The following is a 14400-nucleotide window of genomic DNA, read 5'->3' as shown; positions in this document are numbered from 1 at the left end:
GTTTTTGACACGCCCGGGTCAGGCAGACCCCGCACAAAAACAGCTGCTCGAGAGGACCGTTTGTTGGCTCAAAAATCGAATGCCAGCCCATTTTCCACGTCAGCAGAGCTCCACAAGACCTGGTCACCTGAAGTCCCTGTGTCAACCAGAACAGTTTGTTGGATTTTGTCTCGAAATGGCCTCCATGGTCATAGCCAGCACTAAACAAAAGACTATTTGGCAAAAAAACTGTTGGCCATTTGCCAAGGCCCACTGCCTGCTAAAAGGATGGACGCTGGAAAAGCAGACGGTTGGTTTTTCAGATGAATCTTCTGTTGAATTACACCACAGTTGCCTCAAATATTGCAGGAAACCTGCTGGAGCCTGCATGGATTCGAGACTCACCCAGAAAACAGTTTGGTGGCGGAAAAATCATAGTCTGGTTACATCCAGTATGGGGGTGTCAGAGAGATCTGCAGGGTGAAAGGCAACATCAATAGTCTAAAATACTAAGAAATCTTAGCTACCTCTTATATTCCCAACCATAAAAGAGGCCAAATTCTGCTGCAGGATGGTGCTCCATCGCATACTTCCATCTCCACATCAAAGATCTTCAAGGCAACGAAGATCAAGATGCTCCAGGATTGGCCAGCCCAGTCACCAGACATGAACATCACTGAGCATATGTGGGGTAGGATGAAAGAGGAAGCATGGAAGACAAAACCAAAGAATATTGATGAACTCCGGAAGGGAAGCAAGACTGCTTCCTTTGCTAATCCTGATGACTTCATCGATACATTGTATGAATCCTTGACCTTTCTGTCTTGAATAAATTATAAATCTTTTTTCAGTGAAACTAATTTATTTCAGTGTATTAAACATCATTTGGGAGGGTTTTAGCTTTTCATATGAGCTATTTCTAACACCAATTGATTAATTAAAAGTCAGGTTAATAGCAGGTGTTTCTACAAAATAGATAAGCGACAAGACTTTTGTCAGGGAGTGTAGGCTAACACTATAAACAATAATATATGTTTTTTATATACAAAATATAATTATATTTTGACATGCACATTACCTGGTTCATGTGGGTCCAGTTTAATTTAAAGGACTCATTGGTTTGGTGTATTCAGAGCCGGCGCCAGACCATAACTAACAGGGGGGCACTCGGCTTCCAACGGGGGGCACGCAATAGCAACAATAACTTGCAAAAGCAAGACATTAAAACAACAAATACAGCAACCACACACTCATACAACTAGTACAGACTGTCGGCGCATTTCCCGTAAAAAGTGCAAAAGACCACAAACTATGCACAAAACTATTGAACTTCGACCGTGGCGTGAGCGCAAGCTGAGCTCCGCTGCGCTCGCGCTTGGCTCGACGCAACAACAAACCGCCCTCGCGCGGCGCAAGCCATTGAAATGAATGGGTTTCATAGCACAGCGCACACCACGTCCTAGCTTTAAAAAAGCCGCTTTACCATAATCATGTCGTAATGCTGTTAATGGTCTATAGCCACACTTCACATTTAAGCTTACGTAATTTAAAACAACGCTAACTTGCCTTTAAAATAGCTGAAGACGGCGTGTAAGAACATTAAACTTCCTTAAAACAGTGTCCTGTAGATTTGTAAATTCCACCTCGACCTCTAATCTCTGAGTTTGAGCCCGTCTGTGTTTGCATGAAGATGAAGCAGGCGGTACTGGTTCGTTCTAAATGTTCTAATATCCATATTTTACACGATCCATAAAATGCCGCGAAAAAAAAACGTTGCTAGTATCAAGTCACAAATATGCTAAAGACGTAAAACGGGTGAGACGCGGCAATACATCCAATCAGAGAAACTGGTCTATTTTAATTAAAGAAAACATATATCAACTATATTTTCCTCATTTCCTCAGATAGCTATCTGATTGGTTACAATTTTTTACAATCACTTTGCTACTATTTTCAGAACACTGATGTGTGGTTTCATCAACCAGAAGTATTTACACTTGTCCAGTATCGTCTGAAATGCGTCCCAGACCACCTCCTGAAGTGGTTTGAGCGAACAGATTTAAATCCGTCTCTGAAACATTTCGGAGGGCATTTACACCTAGTCTTTTTATGATCAGATAGCTATCCGATCAGAGAAAACGCATGAAGTAACTTAGATGTTGAAGAGATTGGATTTAGTGGACAACAAAGCAAATGGTCTGCAGGTCTGAAAACACCTCTACTGTTTTTTATTTTTTTTTGTAGATTATACGAACCAAAAATGTAAAAAAATAAAATTGTGACCTTATTTCCTCAGCTGTTCCTCGTCTCATCGAGCTGTGTCGGTCGCCAGCAGAAAGAAACAACAGTGACTCTGTGCTTGTGGCCTGTCTGGTAATAAATGATCTTAAAGGTGGGGTAAACAATTTTTTGAAAAACGCTGTGGAAAAGTGTGTTGGGCTGAGTACTAAACACACTTGTATCCAATCAGCATTAAGAGGCGTATCTGCAAATTATGTGGAGGATAGTGCGCTCAGTTCGATCAAACCTCTACAGGTTCTAGCAAATACTGGTGATAAAACTCAGACAAGCATGGAGACTTATTGCGCTACTGCAATTTCTGTGCAGTAGGCGTGTTTATTTTTGTGATTTGAAATATCAACAACGTTTTCCTGAAAATGCTTACCCTACCTTTAAACATGTAATTTCTGTTTGTTCTGTATGTGTGCACTTTAAATATATGTTTACCTTTGTATGATTTAAAAATGAAATCTTTGTGTAGATTATGTAACAAAGTTAAAGGAGTATAAACACTTTGTATTAAATATGATTTATAAATGACGTGTTGTAAATACATCATTATATTAACTGCTGTGTGCAGGCTGCTCTGAGGAGACTTGCGGTTGAATGTCCAGACAGTATAGGACCTACTGACCATCAACAACTCATCAAACCCAGACTGGTTGATTCCTTTCTGCTGTGCTCTAACATGGAGGAAAGTTTTGTCTGAGAGCTTCTGGGATCTGATGTTGGCCACCAAAATAAAGACTTTTAGTGTATTTATAAATTACCAAGTAAACTTGATTTGACATGTTTTTATACAAATCCATCCACATTTGGTACAAACACTACATGAATCGTGCATGATTGACGTACAGATGAGGCTTTGCTTTTTAATGCTGAAATAATTCAGAATTATTTTATTGTCTTAAGTGTCAAATTAGCATGACTAAAGCAAAAGTCTAGATAGTAACTGGATTTCTGTTTGACAGATTAATCATAATGACTGGTTTAACAGAAAACCAGTGTGACTTTTAACTTGTTATAATTTTATATAATGCTTAAGGGAAATGTGCCGCATACTGTATGCACTTGAAAGTGCAAACGGGAAGAAATAAAAAAAATTATTGATATAAAAAGCATTAAAGGGACAGTAAGTAGAATTTACCCCCATCTAGTGTTGAAATTGTATTTTGCATTCAAATGAATAGTGCTCTCTAGCGCCTCACTTTTCCAAATGCGTGTTGCAACTACGGTAGCCGTTATGAACTCACCAATCTCCTTGTCCATTTCAGCTGGTTCATGTGTTCTGAATAAAAATCCCTTACTGTCCCTTTAAAATACATAAACATAGGCATTAGTATGTGGCGTTGATTTTTCTTTTTTATATTACATACAATAAAAACAATTAGGAGTCAAACTGTTGTATTCATGAGTGATATTAGTTTTTCTCAGTCCCTTTGGAGCATTTCTCAGATCAGGAATTAATCTTTCAAAACACTTTGTTCAACCTCCACATCATCAAGTCAGCTGTGCAAAACATACAGGTATAAGCATATTCTCATTGATTATGTACAATTGTCTGCTGTTTGCTACATTTTCAATTGCTTATGTCATTTTCATCAAAATATATTATGCTGTTTCTGTTTTGATAGTCTAACACCATAAAACATTTAGAAATTAGTTACAGTTTTTCTCGGTCGCTTTGGTGCATTTCTCACATCACTATTTACATTTGCACAACAGTTAGTTCAACCTCCACAACATTTAGTAATTTGTGCACATCATAGTAGCAGTTTCTCATTCCTTCGAACAAATCGCAAATGCTTTTGGACATGCATCAATTGCTTTCATACAATTCTCTGCTGTTTTATAACATTATCATTTGCTTATGTCATGTCAGTCAAAATTAACTATACTTGTGAATTCTGAATAGTCATTCCATATAAAACTAAGACCCAGCTAGAAATAAAAAGTTCTAAGAACGTTCCCTGAAAGTTCCCGAATGTTCCCAAAAACATTCTGCCAACGTTAAAAGCGGACAGTTTTTTTAAGTTCTAGGAACGTTTCTGTTGTCTGAACGTTAGAGTAATGTTACATTTTACCATTTTTAAACGTTATGACAATGTCATATTTTAATGTTCACACAATGTTTAAAACAACAACTGTTTATTATATTGACTTGTTTAATTGTTATGTAAATGATAGAGAAACATTGCATTTTATTATTTTATAAAACATTATTTCTGTATGTAGTAAATATATTGCTGTAGAAAACACAATTCACTTACTAGGTTTAGATGTTGATGTTTGTTTCATTTTAAGTCACCCTTATTGTGATTAGTGTTTGTTTTAGTTGGTCTCTTGGCTCTTGACTTTTTGCTTGCTAGTTTTTTCCTGGTTGTGTTAATGCACCACATTTGCCGTGAACATGCCAAGTTAATAGTGCTATTCTGCAGTTGCTGGCACACAATGGCAAAGATCACCACCCAATTCATTCACCAATCAAAACTTTATTTTCTGTCAAAAATGTAAATGAAATCCAGCACTTTCACAGCAGTTTGTCATTAAGGAGTTTTAGAAACTTTGGACAAAAAAAATCCGCTGTATAACTGGAATGCACAAACATCAAGAATCAGACTATGAATCTCAATCATGGTGACAATGAAATGATAAACTTCATGCTGCAATGCATGCTGGGTATTAACAAATTACAAACCTCATTCAGGACTCCCAGCATGCACTGCAGCATGGATAAATAAGGATTTTTTTAACAATTTTAATTGTCACCATGGTCGAGACTCACAGTCCGACTCCCGATGCCTGGGCATCCCAACCATACAGCGGACACCTCCTGTCCAAAGCCTCTAAAACTCCCCAATGACAAACCGCTGTGAAAGCACTGGATCTCATTTACATTTTTGACAATAACTTTTGGTTAATGAATTAGGCGATGATCCTCACCATTATGTACCAAGCACCACAGAACCACACTATCAACTTTTCATAACAAATGTGGTGCATCAACACAAAGTCAACACAACCAGGAAAACACCAGCAAGCAATGAGTCAAGGGCCAAAAGCCCAACCAAAACAAACACCAATCACAACAAGGGTGACTCCAAATGAAACAAAACATCAACATCCAAACCTAATAAGTGAATTGAGTTTTCTACAGCAATACACCTACTGAACATTCAGAAACAATGCTCCACAAAATAACAAAATGCAATGTCTCTCCACCATCCACACAACAACTAAACAAGTCAATACAATAAACAGCTGTTGTTCCAAACACTGTGCGAACATCAAAACATGACATTGTCATAACGTTTTAAAATGGTAAAATGTAACATTACGCCAACGATCAGACAACAGAACCGTTCCTAGAACTTAAAAAAAAAAACGGACACTTTTAACGTTGGCAAAATGTTTTTGGGAACATTTGGGAACTTTCAGGGAACGTTCTTAGAACTTTTTATTTCTAGATGGGGAGTCCTCATTTTGATTGCTTGAGTCATTACATATAAAAATGTTGAACTAGTTGTCAAAATTATTTTTTTAAATGTGCATGAATGATTACAGTACTATGTCTGTTGTATGTTCAGTTCCAATATGTACTGCAATATTGTTTACAGTTGTGCACAGCTCTACCCAAAGGGACTTTATGTTTGTTGTAAATAAGGGTGTAATTTTCTTTTGCACAATGCTGTGAACAAATTAGAATTGCAAAGAGCATATGCAGTAAAAATGTGAAACATACATATTCAGTGTCTTGTACTCAGTTACCTCACTAAATACAGTAATGTGTAACTTTACTGTATCTTTCAAATAGCTGTGCAAATAGTATAGTGCTGTCTTGAGCATTTTCAGGTAGTGTCACCAAGATGTGACTTTTTTGCCTTGAAAAACATGGTAACACTTTATTTTACGACCCGCAAAGCACCGCGCAACTAAACCGAATTTACAGCGTACCTATTTGTACCAACAGAGTACCTCTACAGTACGTACTTGTAGGTATAAGGGAATAATATTTTAAGTTTGGGGTAATAAGGGGGTAAGAATATGAAAAATTATAAATTATTTATACTCTAAGTATTTTATAACTACAGGGTACCTATTGTAATATTACGGGGTATGTATGACTTAGTCAAGTCTATGAGGAAATTATGTTTTATTTTTTTATTTTATTTTATTGTGAATTTTCATATTGACTACTGAATGTTGTATACAGTCGATGACTACGAGCCACATCGGCAAATAAATATAACAGCACATCACTTTTATTTTAGTAGCCTATATTACTTGCTTTTAATAACAAAAGTCCAGCTGATTTAATGTGGTTATCTTTTTTTTTTAAGGTAAGTACAATAAAAATAGCAACTTATTCCCTTTTTACCAGGAAACTCTCACATTTGCGGACATATTTGAAGTGGTGCTTTGCAATTTATTTACTTTTATTTCAAATGACACAATAATGACCACAAAGCAGCACGCTATTTGTTTATTTTTAATAGGTGTTATCATTGGTAAAATAAAATTTGCAACATGTGCAAACAAGTATTTTAGCCAAATATAATTTATGCAATGGCAAACCAAAATGAAACAACAGCAGATATCAGCTCCTGCTAAAGCCAAAGACAACTACAGGCGTAGGCTACTGCCCAGGTGTAGAGCGCGCGGCCGTCTACAGGAGGTTTGCTGGAACGCGATCCTGAGGTGAAATTTCTTTAAGAGGTTTTAAAAACTTTCTACACTGTGGAGTACAGCTGCGAGTGATGTAAGCAGGATCCGCATGCTGGATAAGGTGACTGGTTTTGTTAATACATGACTAAAGCATTTCAAACAATGTTTTTTCAGAAAGTTGCCAGCTAACTGTAGCAGGTTAGCTAGCACATACGTTAGCCTAAAGTTATTAACTGGCTCAAAAAACTCTGTTTCTGTCAAGGCACAGTGAAGAAATGTTTACTTAAGGCTTTCATTTATGTTTTTTATATGTAATGCAGAACAGCATTTGTGAGACGAAATCAACTCATCATCCGAGTGGACAAGAAGACCAACAGAGGAAGCCGCAAAAACAACGAAAAATTGTCATGACTTTATTTGAAATAAAAGTTATGTGATAATAAACATTAAGTGTTGACTTAATTAGTGTTTTAAAGATGTTTTGAAAGAAGTTTTAAAATAAAAATAACAATATTCTGTATGTTTATGGTATTTACCCTATAACATTTATAACAAGAGGTGAACAAAGCACCACTTTAGTTTACAGCCCGCAAATATGAGAGTTACCTGGTACATACACAGTACAAGCGGGGAATAAGCCCCACTTTAATTTACAGCCCGCAAATATAAGAGTTACCTGGTTACTCCTGTATACATATACAGATCAAAGAGGTACAAGTTGCTATTATTTTTATTGTGTGTTATATTTTATTTGCCGACGTGGCTTGTAGACATCAACTGTAGGGTATACAAAACACTTCATCAGGTAAGTAGCAAATATGAAAAAAAAAAACATATTACACATAGATCATATTACCCATAGACATAAGTCATTCATACCACGTAATATTACAATAGGTACCCTGTATGAAATACTTAAGAGAATAATTTTCCATATATTCTTACCCCCTTATTACCCCAAACTTAAAATATTATTCCCTTATACCTACAAGTACGTACTGTAGAGGTACTCTGTTGTTACAAATAGGTACGCTGTAAATTCGGTTTAATTACGCGGTACTTTGCAGGTCGTAAAATAAAGTGTTACCAAAAACATTTATAAAGTAAACTGTCATAATGAAAACACGACTAAGCCATTTGACTAACTTGTTCATAAACAATGATGTCAGTACTTTTCATTTTGATGACACTGACACTTTCATTGAGATGAATACTTGCTTTTGAGGACTGACCTATCAATTTTGAGCAAGTGACATGCTTTTGCAGGTTATCAACTAGGTTTTGCAGTTTGTACTAATTGTTTTGAGAACTGCATTAACTGTTGTGCAGATGTGAATGGTGGTGTGGGAGGTGCACCAAAGCGACTGAGAAAACCGGAAAACCACGTGTTTTAAAAGTATATTGTTTTTATTAACACGGAGGTACAAGAAAATTACGGAGGTACAAGAAAATTAAAACAATAGGAATTAAGACACCAATGACATAACAGTAAGAAAAAAAACCAATACAATAAAATCTAAGCAAAGTGTTTAATAAACAAGGCAAAATAAAGTAATTGTGTAGTGCACAAATCAAACAAACCAAAAATATAAATGGTTAATGTATTAAGGGCGGAGTGCACAATGTTTGAAAGCCAATGTTGATATTTGAAATCACCTAAACAAACACGCCCCTACCCCAATAGAATCTGGACCTTCTTTTAAAAGACCCACCCCACACATACGCAACCTGGCAAGGATGTCGGTTAGTAGACACGTTCCTTACTGCTGATTGGCTATAAGTGTGTTTTGGTAGTCGGCCCGTCTTCTTTTCCAAAGCGTTTTTCAAACATTGTGCACTCCGCCTTTAAGGACACCAACAAAAAACAAAAGTCAAAATACAGTAAAAACAAGTGTTAAATAAGTAATAAAAAGTAAAAATGTAAAGTGCACAAATCAAAACAAACCAACCAAAAAGAAAAGGTAGTGAATCAACCGCAAATGAAAAGTGTAAATGTGCAGTGTAATAAATTTAAGAAATCAAACATAACTGGCTAAAAATACAAAAAAATAAAGAAACATAGAACAATAAAAATAGAACAATGAAATAGAACAATGAAAACAAAAACAATAGCAAAAGACAAAATAAAAGCAACAATTACAATAACAGATTAAAAAAATCTATAATACAGTAGTAGGTTAAAATGTTAAACAAAGCAGTAATGGACAAAGTAAATGTGAAACCCAAAATAAAGGCTGGTTATAAGCATAGATATGTATATAAAGGCTAGATGGCTCGTCCGCGCTGCTGGCCAATTGAGTGCAACGTCCGCATTTTGGCGGCCATCTTACGACAGGGCGCTTGCTCACTCGTAGCATTGAGTTTTAATGATGCAGGTACTTTTAAATGACCATAACTTGCTTAATTTTTTACCGATTTTCAAACGGTTTGGTTTGTTATAAACGTCAAAGATGTGATGTGATGTGATGTGTACCTATGACACTGCATACCTATACTAAAAATAAAAAATAAATTCATGAAACATGTTAAAGCATCCAGAATTATAGCCACGTTAATAACGTTTGTAAAAACCCAAACCGTTTGAAAATCGGTCGAAAATTGAGCAAGTTATGGTCATTTAAAAGTACCTGCACCATTAAACTCAATGCTACGAGTGAGCGAGCGCCCTGTCGTAAGATGGCCGCCGGGTGATGCTGTTAGGGACTCCGCCTTGAGCCATCTAGCCTTTATATACATATCTATGGTTATAAGACACAAACTAAAAATGTATTGTCAGATGAGAAAAAAGTAACAAAGCTGCAAAAATAAAATGAGTATAATAGGTTTAACCAACAACAGATCAAGACACAATAATAGCAGACATAAAATAATAAGTGTAACAGGAATTAAAATCTAAGCTATAAAATATGTTGCCCACAGCGCCGCCACTGGCCGGGGGGGCTGAATCGATTCATAGGATTTGATGAATCGATATTGAATTGAGAAACAAATAATTGCAATGCATTGATGAATCGATATTTTTACCCAGCCCTAGCACCCACAGACAGCTCATTGAGATTCACCAGCATGTTTACAGATGTAAGAAAAGTTACAGTACTGTAAGGTTATTGTTTGACAGATCATAATTTAGTAAAACGTTGCAGTGCTACTTTATATTTTCAACTGAAGTCTACTTCTAAAAGTTTTGTAACACTACACTGTAACACACACTCCCGACACTCACAATCTTAATGCACTCGTGCTCTGAATAAAGATAATTAATATAAGACAGTAACTTTTGAAACGGTCCTGTGGCTGGCTTAGTTACCTAGCATTTACATTTGGCTAGCATACTATCGTTAGCATTACACCACAAAAACAATAAAATAATATATTACAAATGGTCTGTGACTATGTCTTACCTTTGCAGTAAAAAGAAAGCCAGCTCAGGATCTGTTTTCATACTCAGCGCTGACCGGAGCTCCCTCCAAGAATCAAATGCCAATCCGATGTTTACTCTTGTCTTTGCTCCGACGCTGGTCACGCTCTATTTTGGCTGCACTAGATAAGGATTTTTTTTAATTAGAGTAATATCATTTACTTGGCATAGCTGGCGGGTAAGAGTATTGAATGTCTAAAAGATGGTTACATTTAAAAAAAATATTTTTTATTTTACTGTTTTTGTGGCATTTTACTGCAGTTTGTCCCTCCTGTCAAGTGTTTAAAAAAAAACAGTTTGACGTAAATAAATGTGTTAATATCTATGAAGATCTGAATTAGACAAAAGATTGCAACATTATGAGGTGATTTCCCAGACACGGATTAGACTAGTCCTAGACTAAAATAAATGTAAGAGCTGTGCAAACTGAAAACAACGTGCACTGCCATATCTTAAAATACATCAGTGCCCTTTGTTTTGCCTCAAAATGCACACAAGTAATGTTTTTACAGTTTTTTTTATTCGCTTTGGTACTATTTTCACAAGTATGTGGTAAAACTTCACAACTGTTAGTACAAAACTCAAGGCAGATCATCAAATAGTCAGTTTTTTCAAACATTTAATCACATGTTCAATTGACTTAGTACAACACACAAAATGATACATTCACTTTTTCACCACACTTAATCATTGTGTCATCAAAGAAATATCTTTCATTTGAAGTAATTGTCTTTCACAAGGCAATGCTCACAATACTTTTGAAATGCTTCTCATCTCATTTGTGTAAATACATTTGACCAGCACTAAATCCAACTGATCTTAATGGTTAATCACTGAACCATTTGGTAAACCTATATATTTTCATTACAGCAATATACAGTATATGGATTTTGAGAACTACAAAAATAAAACCTGTGTTTGTACGAACATATAAATTATGTCTAACCACACATGATAAAATACTCTTTATTGCTAATTGATTTTACATAGTGGTAACCACAACTGGTCATTACAGTAGATATACTGTAAAAGTGGGGGTGTAAACACTGGCAATTTATTTCAACATGAAGCACAATAGATAGCAAGGAATAAAAAGATCTTGTGGACAAGGGATCCGTCAGAGAGGTGGGCATGGGGACCCACAGAGAGGTCAAAGAGGTGGACAAAAATCTACGGCCAAAGACAGGCTCGATCCAAATTACTGTAATGTAATGTAATGTGTGCACTAAATTTTATGTTTTCATTCAGTTACATCATAGAAAGTATACCTATGTTACAATTATATCTGAAAAAAACTACTGTAATTTGCTCAAATGATTGTAGAGGATGTCTTCATTGATCCTTCACTTGATTACACATATATTTTGGAAATGATAGATTATGTAAGTAATGTAAGTGTAGTGCCTAATGTGAAACTGTGTACAGCAATATGTATTTTTTAGTACTGTAGCATATTAATTTCAGCACTATTAAGGCTGATTTGAAACATTTATCTTGCATTGTTTACTGTTGGATGAAGTGATTGTTAAAAGTACTAAACTGAAAGAAGATCATACTGTTGTGTTTCGGTGATTAAACCAAATGTTCTCATTACATATTACAATAATCTTGTATTTGAAACAATGACTATGTGGACTGAAAACATGTGCAGCTCACTGACAGCATTACATCAGGTTTTGAAAGAATGACTAGCTGCATTACAAGTGTGATCAGTTTGGATTTTTGTACTAAGAGTTTTGAAAATGTACACCTTACTTGTGAAAATAGTACCAAAGCGAATAAAAAAAACTGTAGTAAGGCATGTTTGTTAAAACTGTTATATTTCCTAATTAAACTAAGGCCTAGTTCTGACTTAAACTAATCCCTGTTTGGGAAATCACCCCTTTGCTATTATTTAGTCTGCTGGACATTATTGTGAAAAAGGTTAAGTTATAACTATAAACTCAATCAAAATTTCTATTTTCATTTTTGAATATTCAGAGTATGTAAAATGTGTGTGTGTGTGTGTGTGTGTGTGTGTGTGTGTGTGTGTGTGTGTGTGTGTGTGTGTCTGTGTGTGTGTGTGTGTCTGTGTGTGTGTCTGCGTGTGTCTGTGTGTGTGTCTGTGTGTGTGTGTGTGTGTGTGTCTGCGTGTGTCTGTGTGTGTGTCTGTGTGTGTGTGTGTGTGTGTGTGTGTGTGTGTGTGTGTGTGTGTGTGTGTGTGTGTGTGTGTGTGTGTGTGTGTGTGTGTGTGTGTGCGTACGCTAACAATTATAAACATCAAACAGTTCTCAGAAAAAATAAATAAATTACACAGTACACTTCTATTGGTTACAGTTTGTAGTGGTTAAATGATTCTTTGTGATGCAATACATTAAGATTCTTAATATAGTCACAGAAAAAATAGAGTTACTTAGTAACAGTAACCGGATTGACTGACCTGACTCTTCTTATCTGTTTCACATCAAACATTGAGACATTTTTCTTTGGATTTACCATTTTATTTAAAACTAGGGTTAATAAGTAAGCAATGAAGATGCCCAACAGAACATTGCACTCTGATAAACCCACTGCCTTGCTGAGTCACTGAGGACTTTGGGGGGGGGGGGGGTCTGGGGTCCTTTAAGTCTAAACCTAGAGAAAAACACCCACCTGACACTGTCATCTTTCTTCTGCTTTAGATCTGAGCGGTGTCTCTATTTGTATACAATAAAAATGGAAATTGTCAAAAGCAATGCAAGTGATGCAATATTACATTTAGATGTCTGTGTTGATAAGCTGTCACCTCGGCCTGGGATAACAGAACTTCTTAAAAAACTAAGACCACAGTGGAAACCAGAAGATATTCAGATCAAGGCAAGTTGGCAATTAAATGGATGAATAGCAATATGTTATCTGCTTAAAGCAAGAATTGTAAAAAGAACACTTTATAATTATAATATATGTTATTCTTGTGTGTGTTATTGCTTATTCTTGGCTCTTAAGGCACAATCTTGAATGCTTCCTAATCTGTCATTCTCTCTGGATAAAAGCTAAATGAATAAATGTAAACATCAGGTAACCAACAATGACTAAACTAGTCACAGTAAAGCTGAACAGAAATGTCCTTCACAATAATTGATTCATTAATGAATACAGTGGTCAGATGTAATTTCAGTTTTGGAAATTGTCTAAATATTTTAGCTTTAAAGATAAAACAGACACTTGCATATTCATAAGCATAACAGTTAACAATGACACTTCAAGTAAACTGCTTACTGCAGAGATATATTGTAATAGTCACACCGTTTAATATTTACAGTTTTTTAATAAGTTACTCTACCAGTTTTGTAGTTAAGGCAACCTGAACTGAGGTCAAACCAGACCAGACGGATAGTTCACCCAAAAATGACATTTCTGTCATTATATCCTCATGTTGTACTAAACCTGTATGAGTTTCTTTATTCGTCGAACACAAAAGAAAAAGTCAATAAAATAATATTACAGTCATGGCATGATGTTACACTGTGGGATCTCAGTTGTCACACTGTACAACAATAAAGACTAATCACACATTATGTCTGCAGCAAACACACCAGTTAATTCTAACTAGGATGTTTTACTGAGTGTAACTTTATAAATATATACTGCATTTACTTTATAATGATGCCAATAGTCAATTGAGATCTTACAGCTTGCTTCTCAGTGTTGTGATTCTTAGACTTGATCGCCAAGAACTGCAAAGTGTTACACAGATGTAACTTATAGCTTCAATCTTTATTTTCTTTACTTTATTACGTGTCATATTTACATCCTGAATTTATACTTGGAATGCACCTTGCAGACCTTCTGTCTGCGTTTTCTGAAAAGAACACGCAAGTTTAATGTGTTACATTTAATGAGTGAGACTTTTTCCATGAATTACAATAATAATTTTAGTGCAGTATGAGTACTTTGGCTGATGTCAGGTTGCAAAACTGTCCCGTATTAGCCGGGACATCTCGTATTTTGGGTTTATTTAATTTGTCCCATACGTGACCAAGTTTTTTTACTTTTGCGTTTATCTAACCAGTGACTGATACAACAGGCTTGTTCGTTGT

The 14400-nt window shown here is 35.7% G+C and overlaps 2 protein-coding genes across 5 annotated transcripts in view; both read left to right on the top strand.

The window, feature by feature from the left end:
* Window positions 1-3337, top strand: part of LOC129433238 (protein inscuteable homolog) — a 33904-nt gene extending 30567 nt beyond the window's left edge. For all 3 annotated transcript variants that reach the window (XM_055191768.2, XM_073868343.1, XM_055191769.2), the window contains exons 12-13: window positions 2276-2352; window positions 2840-3337. In XM_055191768.2, the coding sequence (XP_055047743.2) occupies window positions 2276-2352; window positions 2840-2968 (206 nt within the window). In that variant the 3' untranslated portion in view covers window positions 2969-3337. The remainder of the gene's footprint in view (window positions 1-2275; window positions 2353-2839) is intronic.
* Window positions 3338-12965: 9628 nt separating this feature from the next.
* Window positions 12966-14400, top strand: part of LOC129433239 (ethanolamine kinase 1) — a 39925-nt gene continuing 38490 nt past the window's right edge. The window contains exon 1 of one of the 2 annotated variants that reach the window (XM_055191772.2): window positions 12966-13177. In XM_055191772.2, the coding sequence (XP_055047747.1) occupies window positions 13037-13177 (141 nt within the window). In that variant the 5' untranslated portion in view covers window positions 12966-13036. The remainder of the gene's footprint in view (window positions 13178-14400) is intronic. The other variant, XM_055191771.2, reaches the window with a different exon arrangement.

The sequence above is a fragment of the Misgurnus anguillicaudatus genome, chromosome 6, assembly GCF_027580225.2.
Source record: "Misgurnus anguillicaudatus chromosome 6, ASM2758022v2, whole genome shotgun sequence".
Taxonomy (NCBI): Eukaryota; Metazoa; Chordata; class Actinopteri; order Cypriniformes; family Cobitidae; genus Misgurnus; species Misgurnus anguillicaudatus.
Note: the sequence above shows the minus strand (reverse complement) of the source record. Positions and strands in the feature narration are given on the sequence as shown.